Below are 24306 nucleotides of genomic sequence, written 5' to 3' on the forward strand. Positions count from 1 at the left end.
TGCAATACACCTCATTTCCCTTTCTAAAAAAATCTCTTTGTAATACAGACCAAATAGTGGTATTGTGGAATCAAAGGGTATACACAGTTTTGTCACCCTTTCTGCAACATTTCAAATTGCTTTCCAGAATGGTTGGATCAATTAACAACCCCACCAACAGTTCAGTAGTCTGCCAGTTTCCCATATCTCCACTATCATGTGTCATTTTCTTTTTCTGTCATCTTAGCACTCTGATTAGTGTGAGGTTGTAGCTCAAAGTTATTTTAATTTGTATTTCTCTAGTCCATAATGGTTTACAATACTTTTTTTTCATATGACAATAGGTAGCTTTGATTTCTGTATCTGAAAACTACCTGTGCATACCCTTTGACCATTTATCAATTGCAGAATGACTTGTATTCTTATAAGTGTGAGTCCAGTTCTCCAAATTTGTAAAAGCCATTCTGCAATTAGTAATAAAAAATATGAAGAGTGTTCTGATAAAGTAATAAAAGGCATCTATCATCTTATGAAAAATTATCTAAATTGCTGTTGAATGGGGAAAAGCAAATTAAAGCAATACTGAGGTACCACCTCCTACTTATTAGATGGGCTAACAGGACAGAAAAAGGAAATGACAAATGTTGGAGGTGATGCATGATTGGTAGAACTGTGAACTGATAAAATTATTCTGTAGAGGAATTTAGAACTATGCCTAAATGACTATAAAACCTTTCATACCCTTTGGCCAAGCAATACCTCTGCTTAGGTCTGTGTCACAAAAGAGATTAAAAAACCAAAAACAAAATGAAAAAGGAACTCTACGTACAAAAATATTTATAGCATGTTTTTTTTCTCGTGGCAAAGAATTGGACAAAAAAGGGATAACCATCAGTTGAGGAATTACTGAAAAAATTGTGGTATGTTATCATGATGGAACACTACACTATAAGAAATGATGAACAGTATGCTCTCAGAAAAACCTGGAAAAACTTACATGAACTAACACAAAGTGAAGTGTACTGTGTACAAAATGACAGCAATATTGTAGGGTGATCAGCTGTGAATGACTTAGCTGTTCTAAGCAATGCAATGATCCAAGACAACTCTGAAGGACTTATGATGAAAGATGCTCTCCATCCCCAAAGAGAGAATTGATGATGTCTGAGTACAAATTAAAGCATACTTTTTCTTAACATTCTTTTATTTGTATTTTTTTGTTGTTGTTGTTGTTTTTGGTCTATGTTTTCTTTTACAGCATGACTAATATTAAATATTTTGCATAACCCATATGTATAAGCTATATTGAAATATTTGCCTTCTCAATAAGGGGAGTCAGGATGGAGGAAGTGCGAGAATTTGTCCTAAAGTCTTAAAAATAAATATTAAACATTATTTTTACGTGTGACAGGTAAATAAAATACTAAATATATTTTTTGAATATACCAAGAGCATGTAATTTTTAAGATGTCTCAATTCTCTGTATTTGAGAGATGAGGACTTTTATTAGAGGCACTTGCTGTCAAAATTTTTGCAGATTTCTGCTTTCCTTCTAATTTTTTTTGGTTTTGTTTGTGCAGAAACATTTTTTAATTGATATAGTCAAAATTATCAATTTTTTCATCCTTTAATGCCCTTTATCTCATTTTGTCACAAATTCTTACTTAGTCCATAGGTCTGACTGATAATCTATTCCATGATCCCCTAATTTTCTTATGTTATCAACCTTTATGCCTAAATCATGTACCTGTTTTGAACTTATGTTGGCATATGGTGTAAGGTGTTGATTTATCCTGGTTTCTACCATACTGATTTTCAGTTTTAACAACAGATTTTGTCAAATATTGAGTTCTTTTCCCAAAATTTTGAATGTTTGGGTTTATCGACACAAGAGGACTATGGTCATTTAATAATGTTTTTATATACCTAATATGTTCCACTGATCCAACTCCCTATATTTCAGTCAGTACTAGTTTATTTTGATGATTACAACTTTATAATACAGTTTGAGATTTCATATGGTTAATCCACCTTCCTTAGCATTTATTTTATTTTTTTATATTCTTGACCTTCTGTTTTTTTCCAGATTTAGTTTATTTTTATCCTACATAAAATAATTTTAGTAGTTTTCTCAGTATAGCACTAAATAATTAAATTAATTTAGGTAGAATTGTCATTTTTATTATATTGACTTTGCCTACTCATGTGCAATTTATATTTTTTATTTCTATGGAAACGGAATTTTTATAAATTGTAATAAAATTCTTAATTATTTATTTTAATTTAATAGTTAATTTAATTGCTAGTTAAATTAATTAGTTATTTAATTAATTTTAATAAAAAACAATTTATATTGTTGAGCTATATTTGTGTGAAAAGTGTTTTATAGTCATGTTCATATAGTTCTTGGGATTGTCTTGGCAGGTAGACTACCAAATATTTTATAATGTCTAAAATTATTTCAAATGAATTCCTCTTTCTATCTCTTGCCTCTGGACTTTTTTGGTGATAAAAAGAAATGCTGATGATTTGTGTGGTTTTATTTTCTATCATACAACTTTGGTTAAGTTTTTAATTATTTAAATAGTTGTTAGTTGATTCTCTAGACTTTTCAAAATATACAATCATATCATCTGCAGAGTGATAGTTTTTTTTTTCCCTCATTGCCTATTCTAATCTCTTCAAAGTCCTTTTTATTTTTCTATTGTAAGGTAATATTTCTAGGACCATTGAAATTATGGTGATAATGAGCATCCTTGCTTCACCACTGATCTTTTGGGAACCACTCAAATTAAAATTTAAAATTTTTAATTAAATTAAATTTATTTTAATTAAAAATTTTTTAAGAATTTTTTTTCTTCATTTCTTTGGGCAAATTTTAAAGGATATTTTTTTTCCTTTTTGGATGAAGGAGAGTAGGGAAATTGGGGTTAAGTGACTTGCCCAAGGTCACATGGCTAGTAAGTGTCAAGTGACTGAGGCCACATTTGAACTCATGTTCTCCTGACTCCAGGGCCAGTGCTCTATTCCCTGTGCCACCTAGCCTCCCCCAAGGATTTTCTTTTTTACTTCAGTGAATTTTTGTACCTCTTTTTCTATTTGATCATTTCTTCCTTTTAAAGAATTCTTCTTTTCAGTGGATGTTTGTGCCTTTATAAAAAATTGGCTTATTCTGTTTTTGAAGATAATAATTTTCTTCACTAATTTTTGTGCCACTTTTACCAAGCTATTAACTCTCTTTTCATAACTTTTTGCATCCCTTTCATTTCTTTTCTAAATTTTTCCTCTACCTCTTTAATTTGTTTTAAAAATCCTTTTGGGTCCTCCATGAGTTCTCTTTTAACTTGTGTACTAGGTTTTTTTTTAAACTTTTGCACGTAGTACTTTGATTTTGTTGTTTTCTTCTGTATTTGTGTCTTGATCTTCCCTGTTTCCATAGTAACTTTCTATGGACACATTCTTTTTTGTTGTTTTCTCTTTTATTTCCCTCATTTTTTTCTTGAGTTTTAACTTTAAGTCAAAATTGGGCTTTGTTCTTAGGTTAGATGGGGCACTGTCCCAAGCTTCATGGGTTTTTTGTTTTATTTTGTTCATTTCATTGAGCTTCTGTTTTAAGGGCTTATTCTTGGGGGTCTGAAAGATTCCAATACTTTCAAGGTAGTATGATCTAAGGACATTATGTGGTCACTACATTCCTGGCCTGTGATCTGGCTTGTGAGCCTCCACAAACCCTTCTCTATACCCTTGAATCACAACTGGGGTCTCTCTTTTCCTGTAACTATGAATGCTTTTGCTCTCTCTGTCCCTGCAAATTCAATTTAGACCCTGCTGTTCTACTGTAATAAGTGATAAAATTACTTTCTGTCCTTGGCCTGAGCCAAGTTTTTCCACTCATGTGACCACAAGCAATCCTCTTGTCCCTGTAATTCACCCTTGGTTTCAAGCACCATTGAGTTAGTGTTCCTTTTTGCCCAGGGACTGTGACCTGGGACTGTTATGGGCGATGTAACAGAGTCCTGCACTTGGTGCCAACAATGGGTCCCCTGTAGTTTCATTCTGACCACTTGTCCAACCCTCCTGCCACTTGTGGTTTGAGAGCTCTTGAATCTATTGCCCTTGAGGTATGGCCTGTGCTGCCTGCATTGTATTCCATGGCTGTACCATCTCCATATAATTGACCTTTCCTGACAACCTCCTAGGTTTACTTGGACTGTATGATTGTTTTACCCTGACAATTTGTTTTTTTCTGCCACTTCAGAATTGAATTTGAGGCTTTATTTTAAAATTGTTTGGAGGAAAATTTGAGAGTTCAAGGAACTTCCTATTACTTTGCCATCTTAACTCCACCTCTCCCATGAATCATACATATATCTTAAAAACAAAGAAAATATTTGTGAATATGTATCATAATAATTACTTTCCTAAATTTTTTCTAGTATTTTCATTATCTCACGCGCTACTTTTTTCCTGTTTCTTTTCTTTAGAGTTTTATTATCAAATATAGCATAGTCATACCCATCCCCTAACCTGAAGAAAGGAAATAATTTCCCATATGCAAATAATTCTCATTAAATTGGGTACAATCAATCAATAAAAATTCCACTTAACAGTGACTACTAAAACATTACTCCAGTCTTGAAGGTGAAATTGCCATTTTTGCCTTTTGTATAGTTTTGAGGCACCCAACAGTCTCAGACCAAATATGCATGGGTGCCACTGAGAGATATCAAGTATTGATAGCACACTCAATGGGACATCTTGACACATTGGCAACTAGAGATTTTATTTTCCTTTTTTATTGTTAGTATAATATAACTGTGAACAGGATAGAGTTTTTGGATCAAGATGGTAGATAGAAAAATAGCTACAGTGAAACACTATATGTGGTCTGCAAACCTTTATTTCTTTCCTATATCTCCACTTTAAGTTGGAACATAGGAAGAAGTCTCTCTAACCTTGTATTGTTCTGCTCATTTAAAGAAGTAATCTAGGCTTGACTTGAAAATTGCCCGGATCAGTATAGTGAAAATAAAATTGAAAGCAAGGGATAGTTTGATGAGAAATGTTGTAAGAAAAATTAGGGATTCGCCTTGATGCGAGAGATGAAATGAAAATAACTTGAAAGTTTCAATTCTTAGTAATTGGTATCTAAATTATATGTGAGCCTCGTTCTTTCACTGTGAAATTTATTTCATGGAAGTTATTACTCAATTTGAAAATTTTGCTCATTTATGTCACTAAAATAAAATTAAAATCAAATTCAGATTCAAAGGAATGCTAGAGCCCCTTAAAGAGGTATGGAGAAATTCCATGAGACCCATTTGAACCTTTATTTGGTGATTCAGACACATACTGCTTATGACTTTTTTTTTCATTGTGATGTTTAACTGTTATTTTTTTTTTTTACAAAGGACAGGGGAAAACTCTATGAACAGTATAACCTCACAAACATAGAGACGAAAATGGTCCTGGCAGAAATTTTAGAATGAGATCCAGGCAAGCCAGATCCTTCTGAGAGTATTTGTGTATGATACAGGAAGGACACTAGAATAGACACAAAGGGTAACAGAATCTGAGAGTGATGGCATTTCCTCAGTTGTGCCAATGGATGAATCATATTTGAACTGGGAGGAATGACAGTGGCACATAAGAAGATGAAGTTAGGAGAGCATCTAGTACTTACCAAATTCACATAGAATAAATGTGTAGGAAATAGAATTTTAGAGGGACTAAGGTATCATTTTTAAAGTTCTCTTGAAAGAGGGAAAGATTCCAAATGAATAAAAATATTACAAGAGGGGGAAAAAAGAATCAGATATCATCTAACGTTGACACAGTTGGGGGAACTGGGAGTAGATAATGGGAATCAGCTTCCAGTTCTACTTCCCCTTTACTTTTCTTTTGGGGATCATCAAAGGGGAAATAGCAAAAAGTAGCTTGTGTAAGCTAATCCTACTGCCCTAGGAAATAGGTGAGCAAAAGAGAGAGTATTTGACTTTCTAAACCTCAAAAGCAATATTGGGAAGATTATATGAGTGGAAGGTACATTATACCAGAACATGAGGAGAAGATATAATACTCTGAATACACCATGAGCTGATTTTAAATAGAAACAGGGACCTCTACTATACAGACCAATACAAAAGTGTTTCCCATAGACACATGCAGAAACCTTTTCTTTAGAGGAGAGGTGAACAAACTATAACCCATGGGATAAATCTGGGCCACTGCCCAGTTTTAATAGGCCCCAGGAGGTTGACTATTGTTATCTCTTTTTTTTTTAACCATAATGTTATATTTTGAAGACCTCTGATGTAGAAGGTGGGAGAATGAAACCTGGGTGTAGAAGAGTAAGTTTTAAATAGTTTAGAGTATAAGGAACCTGCGGCCTTGTGGCCATGTGTGGTCTTCTAGATCCTTAAATGTGGCCTTTTGACTGAATCCAAATTTTACAGAAAAAATCCCCAAGGATTCTATAAAATTTGGATTCAGTCAAAAAGCTTCACTTAAGGATCTAGAAGGCCACATGTGACCGCAAGGCCACAGGTTCCCCATCCCTGGTCTAGAGTATCTATCTAGGTTCCCTAGATACAGGAAAGAGTTATAATATCATCAACTAAAACTTCAGTAAAATCTCTCAAAGACCAACAAATTTAAAATCTGGTGTCCGAAGAATAGCCAAAAAGATCCATTACAACAGGAAATCAAAAAGAAAATAAGAAAGGTAGAGGGAACAAGAAGCAACCACAGTTTGTGCTAGTAGTAGGGGCCCTTCATGTTAGCAGGATACTTCTGAAGAAGATTATGGTCATAAGATTTAATTTAGCTACTATGAATCCAGATCCTAGTACTTTATTTTGGAATATAATTTCAATTCTTCTCTCCTTTGGATTTGTAAAATTAGTTTTGTTATTTAAATCATGTTGAAATGTTCATTATCCCATAAGCATAGTGTTATATATTGTCAAAAATACTTTAGGCTTCATCATTACAAAAATAACTCTGCATGCATTACCATTTTAAAAATTTATATAACTACGCAATGAGACAGAGTACATAGAAAAGGAAATTGAGGGAGATTTGTCCCAGTTGAAAATAACTAGTAAAAAGAGGAACAGGAGCTTGAACCCAGAACATTTGTCTCCAAGTCTAGTGATCTTTCAAATAACTTTGCACTAACATATTAACTATGTATCATACAGTAACCATGTGACAGGAACAGTCATAATAACAAAAAGCAATGTTAAGTAAAAGGCAGCATGGGAGGAAAAAAGGCTAACAAAGAAGTGAGTTGCTGTTTGAGCTTAGAGTAACAGAGATAAAATTCGAAACTGTAATAGCACTAGGAGTGGAATATTACGAATTTGAAGCCTTTCAAGTTTTTGCTCCTTAATTAAAATGTCACAGTTTCTAGTGTCAAAAAAATAAAAACATGGAAAACTATATAGTGTGCTTTAGTTAATAGTTTCCCAATTGAAGAAATAGTTGATACAATGACAGGAATAAGCATATTTAGATTTTAATCTACCTCTCCCAAATTAAAAACATCCATGAAAATATTTAGATACTAGAAAGACAAGTAGCAAGCTTTAATAGAGAAGGAGAGTCAAGCTGAAGCTGTGTTCACTCTGAAAAGTGACCAGAAGCAGGTCAAGAGGAAAACAAATAAGCCTTCAAGAGATTATCTTGTTGGAAGTCTCAGAGTTCTAAACAGAAAGACATATCAGAGATGGCCAGTGGCCTATGGAAAAATCAGGCAACAGATGAAAGATGGGGTGGTTTGACAGAAAAAGAAGGGGACATAAGATCATAAAGAGCTTCAACAGGTCTTAAAAGTCATCTGGCCTATACTGTCTCATTATACAAATAAGCTACCTGAAGACCTGGCTTCTGTGAATGAAAATCTTGTACATTTTCCATTACATCATCCCCCTTAGGATTCAGTACCAGTTTTGCCAAAAAAAAATGATAGGTGACTGTGAACAAGTGACTTTACTTCTCAGTTTCTTCTTCTGAAAAATGAAGGCATTGTCTTATGTGGCATATATGGTCTCTGTCCAACATTCTCTGAAGTTCTGTTCAAATGGGTGTGCTCAAATGGAGCAGGTGATGCCTTAGGAAATGTAGTTTTAGAGTTTAAAGTGTTTTGATGCCCCATCCCAAAAGCTGGAAAAGCAAAAACTGGAACTAGTTGAATAGTCAGCTGTTTTTGCTTAAAGTTTATCTCTTTTGGCCTCATCTAGGTGACTCAGTGGATAGAACACTGGGATTCTTGTCAGGAAGACCTGAATTTGAATTCTGCTTCAGATGCTTACTACTTGTGTGTCTCTGGGCAAGTCACTTAAACTCTGCTTGCCTCAATTTCCTCATCTGCAAAATAGTGGTAATAATAGCACCTATTTTCCAGGGTTTTGTTAGTATAAAATGAGACAATAATTGTAAAGCACTTAGCATAGTTCCTGACACCATAAGTACTATATAAATATTATCTATTATTAGTCATTATTATTAATTTTTTCATCAGTAAAGTGAGGAACTCTTCCCTGCCTTAGTGTATGAAAGTAAAGTACTCTATTGAAGTCAATAGCTGCTGTAGAATATATATGTATATATATATATGTTCACACATACATATATAGGGATGTGCTGTAGAATATATATGTATGTGTATGTATACATATATACACATTTATAAATATGCATATAGATATATACTCTTATCAAAATTGAATGAAATATTTTCTCTACTACATATGTATATATTACCTATTGGTTTTATTTTCCTTTTCTTTTGTTGTGTTGTAATAGGTGATGTATGAGATTTATTCTCACATAATTTGTGAAAACATTATTTTGCCAAGATTTTATTTCTTTAATGACTTTCAATTTTCCTCAAAATCTCTTTATTTGATTTAGTTTTTGTTATGGTCTCATTCAACTTACTATCACTGTACTTCAGAATTTTCTGAATTTAGATTTTCTTCTACCATTTTACAAATGCTTGTTAATTTCTATAATTTCAAAATATATGCATCATTAGTGGTTTGTTTTATATTTCAACCTTAAAATTGAAATTTAAATGGAAAATTAAGCAAAAATAGTTTCCATACACATATACTTTCATGTCATTTAAAAGCTAGAATTCAGTATGTAAATCCATTACAGTTTTCCCTTAGCATTTTGCTCATCTGTTTTCTGCTGTTTACTTCAAGTGAAGGAATTAGAACTTAACATGGCACCTTAAAAAGTTTTTCAACCCCTCATTTGTTTCTTTCATTTATATTCCATCACTCATAACCCAGGATTTTGAGTCAGGAAGCTCTGAGTCCAAATCCTGCTTCAGGCACTTACTAGCTTTGTTAACCTCTCTAATCACATAGCATCTTGATGTCTCACTTTTCTTATCTGTAAAATGAAGGCATTGAACTCTAAGGTAGCTTCCACCTCCAAGTTTATGATTCTATACATTTTCTCTTTACGTACCAACTATGGCAACTCTAAATAAATTATCTGAGGGGTTCTGAGAGTGGGACAAGGAAATGCCAAAGTGGTTGCTTCCACACTATGCTACCTCTGATAGCCCTTATATATAATCATAGACAGAGATGGGGTCCTGAGGTGAGACCATCAGGAGGCAGAGGATCAAAGATAGAGAACAAAGTAACATAGGCAGAAAGGTCATGCTGTGTACAAAACAATCTACACAAGATAAATTGGAGTCAATCTTGGGAGTGAAGCACTTGTTGTTTATCCCCTTTTTTTGAGGGGGGAAGGCAGGGTAATTGGGGTTAAGTGACCTCTTCAAGGTCACAAAACTAGTAAGTCTCAAGTGTCTGAGGCCAGATTTGTACTCAGATCTCCTGACCCCAGGGCCAGTGCTCTATTCACTACACCACCTAGATTCCCCTATCCTTTGTTCTTGAAGAGGACCATGATATCAGGGAGATGATGCCATGACATGCAAGTGAATTGGATTTAAGTGAAGGAGGGCCGTGCAAAATCACCAGCCTCACGTTCTCCTCTGGTGCCATCTGGACCCAGTGGCAAGACATAGATCAGGATAATTAAAGATAGATCTGACTGCAGGGGGTCTTTGTAGGGTTAATGAAATATAAGATCTTTCCCGTCCATTAAAAGACCTATATGACCATATGTGTTCCCTTTTTTTCTTTGGAACAGGGGCCTTGTTCCCAGGTCTACAGGTACACAGGTTTTTCAATCATGAATGTCTTGCTGCTTTGAGCTCTGGCCTGGTTCATAGCTGTGCCACTTCCTGAGTCATATGAAGCCAGTATTGAGGGAGATTTATATTGCCTTGAAGGAGAAGCTTGTTTGGGGGAAGTTTTCTTATGGGGAGACTTGCTTGCAAGAAGGCTTTCACAACTTTTGCTACTGAGCCAATTAGGCATTCAGTCATCTGGTTTGTGATGTCTTCTGGCTCTTAACTTATTAGTTGAAAACTTTATATGCTGGGGGGTTGGTGTTTTACTTGGGAGCTCACTCATGGGAAGAATGTTTCTTTGTGATTTGGCCAGACAAGTTAAGGAACCCCTGGTTTTGTGAGCCTAGATGTTGGTGCTCCCTGGTCTGGTCATTAGGTATCTATTACTCCATTTAGACAGTTGAAGTCCTGACTATTAGATTCTTTCTTGGATATTCACATCTTTCTTCTTATCTGTCTGTATTCTTTAATTAAAGTAAGATTGTTGACTCCTTTGAGCTGTTGCTTTAGGAAAGGAGATCAAAGAACCTGTGTTACCAGCCCTTCTTTGTGCTGATGTTATTGATCTTACACCTGCACAACAGCTGCAAGTATGATTAAACATACAGTCTTTAAAAACTAAGTTCTTTAAAAGGTCTCAGTTTGACTGAGACAGCATCCATTCTGTGAATAAAGTCAGGTAAAGCACTAACATTGCGGAGGAGGTGTAAAGGCTTTTTACATAAGGAAGAATTTTACCTGAGGGGCAACTAGATAGCACAGTAGAAAGAGTACTGGGCCTGGAGTAAAGAATTCATCTTCCTGGGTTCAAATCTTGCCTCAGATACAATATCTCCGTGAACCTGAGCAAATCACTTAAACCTATTTGTCTCAGTTTCCCCATCTGTAAATGAACTGACAAAAAAAATGGCAAGCCATTCTAGTTTCTTTGGCAAAAACACCCAAATGGAGTCATGAAGCGTTGGACATGTTGAAAAACAACAACAAACAATGATTTTAGTGAGATTGGAAGAAAGAGACAGACAAGGGGAAGAAGGGCATTCCAGGTAGAGAAGAAAGACTGTGAAAAATGTGATGAGTATGAGAAATTAAATAACCTGCTGAAGATCATATCATTAGTCTCCAGAAGTGCTTGGAGTGAAAAAAACAAACAAACAGTAGAAGCCAAAGTCTACTCCCAACTGTTTCACTATTACCAGTCATATATCCATATATGCTTTTACTACATTTCTCTTGATTCTGGGAAACCCCAGCCCATTTTGCCTAAAGTCCTAAGCACAAGTCTATTGAAGTCTATTGTCCTTTAAAATGATGTTAAAGAAAAGAAAAAGAAACCATATCTATATTTGATTAGATGATTACTGTTGTCAGCAAAGTATAAATAAAACCTTTCATTTGGCAGCTTTCTTCCGACATAAAATATCCACCATTCAAATATAGGCATGCTATTTTTGTGATCTCTTAAAATTTCCCTCAGATCTCAGGGTATAAGGCATTACAGTAGAGTATCCTCACACCAGACCACAGTGTTTCATTTACAGTTGAAACATTCTCATAACAACACACACACACACAAACACATACACACACCCCTCAATCGTAATTTCATCCCTTCCTTTCAAAATGTTGGAACATTGTGTATTTGTCTTTCTGAATCATCCACACCATTCCACTTTTGTTTTATATTGTCCCAGGTCCCAAACATGCCATCATTTCAACATTGCTTTGGAACCTCTTTTCTAGAGATGGTACGCTGTGCAAACAGCAGTAACAAATGAGATTGTCTGAACTGAACATATAATGCAGTTGTCAGTGCAGTGTGTATTCTTCTCTCCAATTTTGTATTATATACCTCTCATCTTTTGGTAAAAATGATCCTCTCCTAGCACAATCCACCTCTGTTCCAAGTCCTACTGCTGCAAAAAGACAATATTCTCTCAGTCATTAGGGCATAATAGTGCCTCTTTAATATATCCTTCAAATAAGTATCTGTTCTCATCATGTTCAAATTAAATATTTCAACTAAGGAAAAACAACTGCTTTGCAAAAAACCTGCCCAGTCATTGGGGATAAAAAGTATACATTCTAGTTTGTAATTTTGATGAATACATGATACAGTAGGAGCTTAATCCTGGGCATCTTGAAATAGTGATATAATTGTGATATATTGTTTAGAATAAATCAAAAATGCTCAGCACTGGTGTGATATAGAACCATAGCTCACTCTTGTCTTTCTCTGTATCTCAGCTAGGGTTAGATTGTTCCTCCCTGCCCCATCTACAATTCAAACTCTCAGGGTTCTGTTATGTGATAGTAAAAGGAGATACCCTTCTGTTACTTGCCATGTTAGCTTGCAAGCCCAAACTGGTATGCTTTTCATTTACACAAAATAAGTCACACTGATGTCATTACCTCTTAAAAGTGAAATGTTTTCTAAATGATAAATAAACATCAAGAATTATCCTAAGCATTACTAAATAGAATCTAAGAGCAGGAATAATCAAAATATGATAATATGCTAATTTATCTAGGTTCTTCTATGAATGCGCAGAATGTCAATGGGGGAGTGTGGCCCCCAGAGAAGCAATATGAGCAAGGAAACTCATGTGTGCAGGATAACTCATGCATCCTCGATATTATAGAACAGTTTTATTCTGCATCTTCTTCTAGGCAAAACTGATTTTCTTTTTTCTGTGTTCCTTTAGGTTCATATAGTTCTTCTTTTAGGCAGAGTTTATTTTTTCTAACTCTCAGATCACTGAAGGAGGGTCAAGACCTTTTAGCACAAATCCATCTTTCACAGGGTGATAAGAAAGGCTTATGTTCTTTTGGGGACAAGCAGTTTCTTTAATTCAGAGAACTTCCAGCATTCTAAGATCTCCTCTGGAACTCTGAAGAGTCTCTACCTTTTATGTTTTAGATTAGAGGTATTAAACTCACATCTATCGAAGCATCCTAGAAACTCCTGAATCTGTTCCAAATCAGAATAAAATGTAATTGGCACCAAGATGCTGGAGTGAAGGCAGGGATTCACTAACCCTCTCACAGATTCCCCTCAAAACAACTTTAAAATAATGCTTCAAAACAATTTCTGGAGTGGCAGAAGAAAAAGAGCCATGGTGGGACATTTTATCATCCCACAACAACTTAGAAAGTTGTCAGGAAAGATTTGTTTCACTGCAATGAGAGTGGAGTGAAATCCAATAATCCATGTAACCCAGGAGCAGGTTTTAGGGACAACTGAATCAGAAATGATGTCTTATAGAACTCTCAACCCAGGTAAAGGGGTTGGACAACTAATCAAAAAGAGATTATTGGGGACCCTTTGCTACCACTGGATGGAGGAGTGTATTTCATTGCCCATAATTGTTTCCAGGTCCCAATCCCAGAACAAGAAGGGGTACTAGTAGAAGAAGAAACTCTGGTGGAAAATAATGTTTTTTGTTTGCACAGGCCAGAGCATAGGCCAGGAGAGCAGTGATCATATTTCTCCTTATTCCATACCACCTTGAAAAAATGTAAAACTTACAGATGCCCAGGACTAGCTAAAACAATACAAAATATAAAAAATAACCTGAAGCTTGAAACAGAGCTCCCTTAATCCTAAGAGCAGAGCTTAAATTGAACATAAAATTAATTGTCAAAAGACAATCTGGAAAAATGTGAGAAAAAAAAGAACAGTACTATAGAAAGTTATTGTGGTGACAGGGAAGATCAACACACCAGCTCAGAAGACAACAATGTCAAAATAGCCACATTCAAAGCTTAAACAAAATGTGAATTGATTTCAGAATTTAAAAAAGAAGAAGACTTCCTGGAAGAGCTCATAAAGGATATTTTTTTCCTTTTTGTTTAGAATTTTCTTTTCCCCAGTTATATGTTAAAACAATTTTAACATTTATTTAAAAACTTCATGTTCCAAACTCTCTCCCTTTCTCCCTTCACAACCCTCTTCATTGAAACGACAAGCAATTTAATATAGGTTTTATATATGTAGTCATGCAAAATGTTTCCATAACATTCATTTTGTGAAAGAAAACATGGATAAAACAGAAAAGAAAAAAAATTCAAGTAAAATAAAGAAAATATAAGATGTATTACTCAATTAGTATTCAGACACCATTATTTCCTTCTCTGGGGATGGATAGCATCATAAGTCCTTCAGAGTTGTCTTGAAATCATTGCATTGCTGAGAATAGCTAAGTTAGTCACAGTGGATGATACTACAATATTAAATATAATTAGCACCTGGTTTTATGGGAAAAAACAATAAAATAGATAAACATTTGGGTAATTTGATCTAAAAAATGAAAGATTTTTTTATTGAAAAAATGAAAGATTTATTTATTTTATAATTACTAGTATCAAAGATGAAAAGGGTAAATTCACCATCAATGAAGAAGAAATAGAACAATTATTAGGAACTAGTTTGCCCTATTAAATGCCAATAAATTTAACAACCTTGATAAAATGAATGAACATTTGCAAAAATATAAATTGCCCTGAATAACAGAAGAGCAAATATAATACTCAAATAACACTATCCTAGAAAAAAAAAATTAAAGAAGCCGTGGATGACCTCCCTAAGGGAGAAAAAATCATGAAGAATAGATGGATTCACGAGTGAATTCTACCAAAAATTTTAAGAACAACTACTTCCAACACTATATAAACTATTGGGAAAATAGGCAAAGTCCTACTAAATTATTTCTACAACATGAATAGGGTGCTGATGTAAGTACACCAGGAAAAGCAAACAGAAAAAGGAAAAAAAAGCATATTGACTAATTTACCTAATGAATATTGATGCCAACATTTTAAATAAATTATTAGCAAGGAGATTACCGCAGTCCATCATGAAAATCATACACTCTGACCAGGCAGGATTTATACCAGGAATGTGTAGTTGGTTAAATATTAGGAAAATAATCAGCATAATTGACCATATTACTAAGTAAACCAACAAAAATCCTTCTCAATATATGCAGGGAAAAAAAACTTTTGAGAAAATACAAAACTTATTTTTATTAAAAACTCTGAAGCATAGGAAAAAATGTATCTTTCCTTAAAAATGATAAGTATTATCTTTATAAAGCCATCAGCAAGCATTATTCATTATGGTGATAAGCTAGAAGGCTTCCCAATTAGAACAGGGGTGAAGCCAGAATGCTCATTATTACCACTATTATACAATATGGCAATAAAATTCAAGCTATAACTGGGGCAAGCTCTGTTTCATTGCCTATACTTACATCTGGGTCACAGTTCTGGGTCTTAGTCCCAATATGAAGAGAACTAGAACAGCAAAGCTTGCAGTTCAAGGAGATCAGAGTTGAAAGGAATGTCTGTGGTCACTCACAAACCATTAGACAGTACAGGAGATTAGTAAACACACAACTCCCTAGATAATACCACCTTGGAAGAGCAGAAAACTTACAGGTCCCCAGAATTACCTCTGAAAATAGTCGCACCAAAACAAAACAAAACAAAAAACCCAAAGTTTGGAACAATGCCTCCTCCACTTGGGAAGCAGAGACCAACTTTATCACAGAGTTAAAAGTCAAGAAATAGGCAGGAAAATGAGCAAACAGAAGAACATTGGATTGTAGAAAGTTACTTTGGTGACAAGGAAGAACAAAACAATCACTCAGAAGAAGACAACAAAGTCAAAGCTTCTACATCCAAAGCCTCCAAGAACAAAACAAAACCTGAATTGGCCTCAGTCCATAGAAGAGCTCAAAAAGGATTTTAAAAATCAAGTTAGAGATGTAGAAGAAAAATTGAGAAGAGAAATAAGAATGAGGCAAGAAAATCATGATAAAAGAGTCAACAGCTTGGTAAAGGAAGCAAAAAAAAAAATACTGAAAAAGAAACTTAAAATAAAATTGACCAAATGGAAAAGGAGGTATAAAAGTTTGCTTAAAAAAACAAAACAAAACCTAATTCTTTAAAAGTTAGAATTGGGCAAGTGGAAGCTATAGACTTCCTGAAACATTAAACAGTCAAAATTTAAAAACTGGAAAAAAAATAGAAGATAATGCAATGTGAAATATTTCATTGTATAAACAACTGACCTGAAAATAGAGCCAGGAGGAGAACTTCAGAATTATTGGATTACCTGAAAGTCATGATCCAAAAAATAGTGTAAACATCATCTTTCAAGACATTACCAAGGAAAACTTCCCTCATAGTCTGGAACCAGAGGGCAAGATAAAAATTGAAAGAATCCATGATCATCTCCTGAAAGATATCCCAAAATGAAAACTCCCGGGAATATATAGCTAAATTCCAGAACTTGCAAATCAAGTAGAAAATACTGCAAACAATCAAAAAGAAACAATCCAGTATCATGTAGACACAGGAAGGATAACACAAGATTTGGCAGCGTCTACATTAAAGGATCAGAGGTCTTGGCATATGATATTCCACAAGGCAAAAGAGCTTAGATCACAAACAAGAATTACCTACCCAGCAAAAAGGAGTATAGTTCTTCATGAGGAAAAATGGATATTCAAAATAATAGAAGACTTTCAAGTTTTCATGATAAATGTAAAGCTAAATGTAAAAGACCAGAGCTAAATGTAAAATTTGACTTTCAAATACAAGATGCTAAAGAAGCATAAGAAGGTAAACAGGAAAGATAAATCATAAGGACAGCAGTAAGGTAAAACTGTTTATATTCTTCCATGGGAAAATTATATTTATAACTCCTAAAAACTTTTTTCGTTAGAAGGAAAATACATAGGAAGCATGGGATAATATGATAATCTTAAAAAAAAGAGAGAGAGAGAAGATTGAAGAATGTACCAGGAGAAGGGGAAAACAAGAGGTAAACTGTGATAAATTATCTGACATGAAAGAGTTCTGAATGAGATTTTATGGTGGAGGGGGAAGTAGGGGAAGTGAGGAGGGAAGCACAGTAACTTTAATCTCCTCAGAATTGGGTCTGAGGGAATAATATACACATTCAATTGGGAGGTTGTATCAATAATGCAGTATTTACGATGCCTAGGGTAAGTGTAAATATGCTGATATGGTTATTAATCACAAAATGTAACAGGCTTTCTACATGGGGGACATAGCTAGAACATTTATTAAAATACCCGCAAACTGAGTCCCAAAACCAGAAAGTCAAAGCCATCACAGTAGCCATGGAGTTGGCACACATAGTTAATGCAGTCAACATTCACATTCTCAAGCCTTCAAAATAGAACAGGCTACCTCAGGCAAAGATCTTCCTCTCCTCACTCACAGTAACTGCTAAGCCTCCATGTAGCTTAGTCCCAGCAACTCCAGCCCCTTCCCCCCCACCCCCTTACAGTTCCTGTCCCTGGCAGTCCTCAGAAGGCATCTTTGGCAGAAATTCTAGCTGGCTAAAAAAAAAAAAGGAGTTAGCACTGCTGCTGTGGCTTCCAGTTACCATGCTGGCTCCAGCCCAACTCCTACTTGGCTCTGCCTCCTTCCTGTCCCACACCTTCCTGCTACATCAGCAAGTTCAAGGGGCATGAAAGCTCTTCAAATCCCCTTACCATTAAAGAGGTAAAAGTAAAACTTTCCTACAGGAAAGTAGGAAGGGAAGGGGATAAGGGAAGGGTGGTAGAGCTGATAGAAGACAAGGCAGGTTGGGGTAGGTAAAAATAAAAAGCAAAACACTTTTGAGAAAAGTCAAGGTTAAAGGGAAAAAGAGAGAGAGAGGGAGAGAAGAAAGAGGGGGAGAGAGAGAGAGAGACAGAGAGAGCAGGATAAATGGGGAAAATAGGATGAAAGAAAATACATAGTTGGTAATCATAACTTTGAAAAAATATTTACAGTGAGTTTCTCTGATAAAGACTTCATTTTTCAAACATATAAAAAACTGAGTCAAATTTATAGAAATCAGAGCTATTCCTCAATTAAAAATGGTCAAAGAATACGAACAGGCTATTTTCAGACAAAGAAATCAAAGCTATCTATAGTCATATAAAAATGCTTTAAGACTTTGATGAGAGAAATGTAAATTAAAATTATGCTGAACTTCTACCTCACCTGTCAGATTGACTAATGTGACAGAAAAGAAAAATTATGAATGTTAGAAGGGATGTGGGAAAATGAAAACACTAATGTACTATTGGTGAAGTTACATGTTGTTTCAACCATTCTAGAGGGCATTTTGGGACTATTTCCAATGAACTTTAAAACGATGCATACCCTTTGACCAAGCAATACCAGTGTTAGGTCTATATCCCAGAGAAACTAAAAAAGAGAAAAGAAAAGAACCTATGTCTTCAAAAATATTTATAGCAGTTCTTTTAGTGGTGCAAAGAATTGGAAATTAAGGGGATGTCCTTTAGTTGGGGAGTGGCTGAACAAGTTGTGGTATGTAATTGTGATGAAATGCTATTCTGTTGTAAGAAATGACAAACAGATGGATGTCAGGAAAATCTGGAAAATTTTACATGAACTGATACAAAGTGAAGTGAGCAGAACAAGAAAACATTGCCCACAGTAACAGCAACATTTTATGATGATCAGCTATGATAGATTTAGCTATTCTCACCAATATGCTGATCTAAGACAATTCCAAAAGACATGATCGAAAATGCTGTCTACCAACAGAGAAAGAATTAATGGAGTCTGAATGTAGATTGAATCATACTTAAAAAACAAAGAACACTTTCTTTACTTTTCTTGTTCTTTTTTTTGTTTATATTTTCTTTCATAATATGACTAATATGGAAATTTTCTATTAAGTTCTATTAAATGCAATTTAGATTTGTTATATACTATAATATACTAGACATGTATAAATCTGTATCAAATTGTTTGCCTTTTCAATGAGCACTTAGGAGACAGAGAATTTGGAACTCAAAATTAAAAAAATAGAATGTTAAAAGTTGTTTATATGTGTAATTGGAAAAAAAATTAATGTAAGTGGGAAATATTTAACAAAATAAATAAAAATGCTCTACTTTATAATGTTAATTTGTGGTCTTCCTAGTCCATATGGAGCCCCCAGGGATTTCTATTTAAGTCTGACACCAATGCTTGAGGAAGCTCTAGGGTTATAGAGTTTTGCAACTTTTATTCCATTTTAGGCTTTGCTCCATTTCTTTCTGCACTTTGTTTTTCCCCATGTCCACACAGCCTTTAAAACCTAGAATCTGCCTTACCCACTTCTCACCAGAAGCCTTGTCACCTTAGAAGTTCTCTCTACCTCTGCATCCTCTTCTTTTAGTTGATCATTTTCTCCCAGATTCTTCATCTGAAGGAAGGGCACCTGGCAGGCCATGATGACATCTTCATTCTCTCTTGGCCTCATATCTGTCTCTCTGCACTTCTTTCTTCACCAGGTCTACATTTCTAGAACCTTTCCTTTGTACTACTTTTCAGCTTCCTTTTATGTGTTGTCTTCTCCTGTTAGAATATGTCTCTACCTTCCAAGAGGCTTTATTTCCCTTTGCTTTTATTTGCATCCTCAGAATTAGCATAGTATCTGGCACATAGTAAGTACTTTATGAATATTTATTAACTTTTCTTACAGCTTTTCCATAGCTAGCAATTTTATGACCAATTCCTATCCCTATCCTAATTAGAATGGGTAGAATGGGTGTTTGTGGTCATATAATTTTTATTTATACACATAAAAGTTGATGGCATAGGTATCACAAATCCAATATTACATGAATAATGGGGAAATATTATATAGCTCTTTTTGCAAAATTATTTAATAAAGATAATGAGTTTTTGGTTTCTAACCCCAGCGTCTCAGTTTTTTCCTAAAGAAGCACAGAATCCTGAAGGAAAATTTTGAATTTAAAATCAATGTTTTCTATTAAGTTATATTAAATGCAATTTAGATTTTTTTATGATAATACAAGAGTTTTCATGAAACTGAATATGCTTATTAAATGGAAATCCTTTTTTACTTAAAAGAGTGGTGTTGGTGGGTTCCAAGGAAGGAGGAATTACCATTAAGTATTAGAGAAAGAGATTAAGATAAACAAAGAAGAAAGATTGCAAGTATAAAAGTCTTAATACATAGTCCCATGAGTAGCTAACTGGCTCAGTGGATAGAGTGGCAGTATGTGGAATCAGGAAAATCTGATTTCAAATCTGACCTCAGATACCAACTACTTATATGACTCTGGAGAAGTTACTTAACTTCTACTTGCCTCAGTTTCCTTATTTGCTAACTGGTGATAATAATAGCACCTCACAGAATTGTTGTAAAGATCAAAGGAGATAATATTTATAAATCACTTATCATAATGCCTGACCTAAGGTAGATATTTAATAAATGTTTGTTCCCTTCCTGGCTTTCCTTTTTCAAGATCTTGACTTCAGAGTCAGTTACACAAATACTACTTAGCCTGAATTCAAGATAAAATCTAGATTTCAAGCTGAGGAGTATTTGATTTGCATCAATAACTAGATCTTTTTGGTGGGTTTTTGGTGCATAACTCTGACTTATTTATCCTCAAAAGAAGTGTATACTTCTCTGAGTTTTGTATTCTCTTTTCCTGGGAAATTTAAGCTTTGAAGGATTGCATTTTCAGTGTAACCAGCTATAAACTATTTGAATCCTTTCCTTGTTCTTTAGTGCTATGGAAAAAAAAAAAGATCCCTCTCTCTCTCCTTGACCCATAAGAGGTTCTCCCATGGACTTTAACACTTACTAAATTGACCCAGAAAGCCATCTTTTTACTTTTAATCTTAGCAGGTTTGCTGAAAGCAAATCTATTAAATAGATGTAACATCTGGTCTTTCTTTTGGGGACATTTTAATTTTTTACCTTTTCTCATGTTGACAACCTGCTCTTCTCTAGAGGCCAAGGTTAGACTCCCATGATCCTTTTCTTTGGTTTTCTATTTTGTTTCCAGCATGATTGCTACCAGATTTATTTTCCTTTATCCATCCAAACCTTTACTTGCCTATAGACTGCCTCCTTACTCCAGCTAGTTTGAGCTGTTATACAGAAATACCCTGAGGCTAAAAAACAGTTGCTACTTTAGTTTAGTTGCTTTATACCCCTCCACACTTTCCTAAGATCAGATCACCCTTTCCTAAAAAGAGAAATTTCATAGGATCCCAAGTCACATTTTTCTTAAGTACCTCTAGTTTGGCAGAATAGAAGAACTCAACCAAGCTCTTTCAACAATGGGGTAAAGGTTCTGGGAATCCCCTTGCATTCTGATGGAATCTTCTCACTTGATGAGGCATTTGCCTGAGGCCATAAGCCTTTCATTATTGCTAGATCCAAATCTGTTACCCTTAACCTAGCCTAGCCCTTTATTGTCTGTCATCTCCAGGTAACCTTCAGCTATTCCCCACCCTTAATCCCATTCCTAGAATCTGACCTCAATTCCATCAAGATCCTTCTTAGACTCCTCCTACAGACCCTCTCCAATCTCCACCTCTAGACCATCCCTACATCCCTCCTACAGTCTTTCTGTATATAATATCCATTTTACCTCCATGAAGATGCTCAAATTCAATCTGGAGGAGTTTAATCTGGCCTACTTGTCAACATGCATCACAAATACTTAGTCTTCTTAAGACTCTACCCATTATGGCAAATCTTTAATAAACTTTGTTTTACTTTGGCTGAGAGAAGACTAGAGTCGAATTTATTTGGCATTACCCAGCATGTTGGTATTTTGGGGTCTCAAGCACCCCTATACCCCCAAACCTCAATACCAATATTCTCTTCCAAACAATTTTAAAATAATGCCTTGTAGAGAATTCTGGAGTGGTAGTGCCAATTAAAGATGAGGGCAAGACACTCTTCTAACCAAAGACAGCTTAGAAGTTTGGAAGGTGATATCTGTGATACAGGAGTGGAGGCTGGCCCAGGGCACTTGTGAATATAACATCAGTGGTGGGATTAGATAGTGGTGACCAAATCGACAATAGCTTCAGGAACTCTCAAGTCATAGATGGTAAATGGGTTAGGGAACTGGTCAGAGATTACAGGGGTCCTTTGAAGTAGTACTAAATGCAGAACTGGAAATTGTTTGGCAACTAAATTACCTATGCTCACTTCTGGGTCCCAGTTTCAGAGCAGAGACGAACATTTTTACCCAAGAAGGAAAAGGGGCTCTGAGGAGCAGTATCACTGCTTGTAGCAAGGGAACTGGGGCCTCAATAAGCAGTATTACTTCTGGTCCCAGGAAATCAGGGATCCTGAGGAGCAAAATTGATTGTCATCCCAACCAATCTAGGGCCCTTCCTGGGTAAAGACCAGAGTACAAAGCAGGAGAGCATGGACCACTCTTCTTCCCAGATCACACTACCTTGGAAGCTCTGAAAAATTTCAGATTCACAGAACTAGCTCTGAAAAAAGCAATGCAAAAAAGCCTAATGCTTGGAACAGGCCCCCTTCATATCATTGGACCATGCCCCCCAATTCCAAGAGCAGGGCCCAACTTTAACATAAAGTTCAAAATCAGGAAGTGGAGTGGGAAAAATGAGAAAACAACAACAAAATCCTAACCATGAAAATCTACCATGGTGAAAATCAAGACACAAACTCAGAAGACAATCAAGACAAAATAGATAAAAGCAAATTCTCAAACAAAAATATGAATTGGACAAAAACCTAACAAGTCCTAGAAGACCTAAAAAAATGATTTTCAAAATCAAATAAGAATAGCAGAGGAAAAATTAGTAAAAAAAAAAAATGAGAGTGAAAGAAGAAATTTATGAAAAGAAAATTAACAGTTTGGTAAAAGAGGGAGAAAAATACTGAAGAAAATAATACTTTAAAAATGACAATTGGTCAAATGGAAAAAAGGAGTTAGAAAATCTTACTAAAGATACTTTTTAAAAACACAAACAACTACATACATACACATATGTATGTATATATTTGTATATATATATGCATATACACACATAAGTGTGTATGTGTGTGTACACAATTAGGTTGACTGACAGATTTTGGTAATTTAGAACCACACACTAAAAATCACTATATCTGATTGTTTCTATATTTTATAAATATGCCAAACAGCTAGAAAGCCAAAATTCAATGAGGAGAAAAGCTAAAATTCTTTGCTAAAAATAAATATGTTAATTTTTCATATAAAATCCTGTCTATATATGTCTATCTCAGAATGATATATCTTAAATTACAGTTCAGAATATCTTCATAATTTCAAATAAACATTTAAAAATCTAATAGTGTATTGTCTTTTAAAGCCATGCTTCTTATTCCATCTTCATTGGTTTATTTACAAGGCTCATATGGTTTCCTCCTCCCTTCTTCCTCTTTTCAGATTTGGCAGTGTGGCGGATCATTAGAAATTGTAACCTGTTCTCATGTGGGTCATGTGTTTCGCAAGGCAACCCCATATACATTTCCAGGGGGAACCGGTCATGTCATCAATAAAAATAATAGGAGGCTAGCAGAAGTCTGGATGGATGAATTCAAAGATTTCTTCTATATCATATCCCCAGGTAAGCAATTCTTACTGTTTTGGTTTGTTTGTTCCTTTTGTAGAAGAAAAAATTGGAATTCCATGCAAATATAGACATTTTCCTTGTTGGATCTCCTTATGTTGATGGTGACTATTCAAATAAGTCTATTTGTTATTCAGATAAAGAGAAGCCTAACTTTTTGCAAAGATCTTCTTGATAAAGTAATTTTAAATCTAAAATATGAATTATACAGTGTAATAAATACAATATTATGCAGTTCAAATACCTCATTTAATCCCAAACATTGATTTTTTTTTTCTTACCAGTATCATGGAGGAGAGAAGGACATGATGTAAATAACTTTGAAAGATGGGTCATTAACATGATTTGGAGTCTTATCCTGACATGTGGACACTAAATTCATCTATTGGTTAATGAGAGATTTTTAGACCTACACAGGAGCAATCTGAGAATTTTTGATACTTTGTCCCAGGGCTTATCCCTGGTTTTGTCCCCATTTTGTTTTTGTCATATAGATCACCTGTCTTAAGACAGTTTTTGTTTTTATTTGACATGTTCTGTTTTTTTCTTTTCTTTTTTTTTAATGTGTGTCAAATCAAGAGGATCCTTCTGTAGCAGAGATTTTGAAGAAAGGAGAATTCTTACATGCAGATTCAACATTATTTTGTAGAGAGGAAAAATGAGGA

The 24306-nt window shown here is 34.8% G+C and overlaps 1 protein-coding gene across 5 annotated transcripts in view; it reads left to right on the top strand.

The window, feature by feature from the left end:
• GALNT13 (polypeptide N-acetylgalactosaminyltransferase 13) overlaps nt 1-24306 on the top strand; it is an 812973-nt gene that overhangs the window by 534275 nt on the left and 254392 nt on the right. For all 5 annotated transcript variants that reach the window (XM_069080111.1, XM_069080110.1, XM_069080113.1 and 2 more), the window contains one exon: nt 23458-23638. In XM_069080111.1, the coding sequence (XP_068936212.1) occupies nt 23458-23638 (181 nt within the window). The remainder of the gene's footprint in view (nt 1-23457; nt 23639-24306) is intronic.

The sequence above is a fragment of the Petaurus breviceps genome, unplaced genomic scaffold, assembly GCF_028583685.1.
Source record: "Petaurus breviceps papuanus isolate PSGF00001 unplaced genomic scaffold, PetGlider_PUasm1.0 91133, whole genome shotgun sequence".
Lineage (NCBI taxonomy): Eukaryota > Metazoa > Chordata > Mammalia > Diprotodontia > Petauridae > Petaurus > Petaurus breviceps.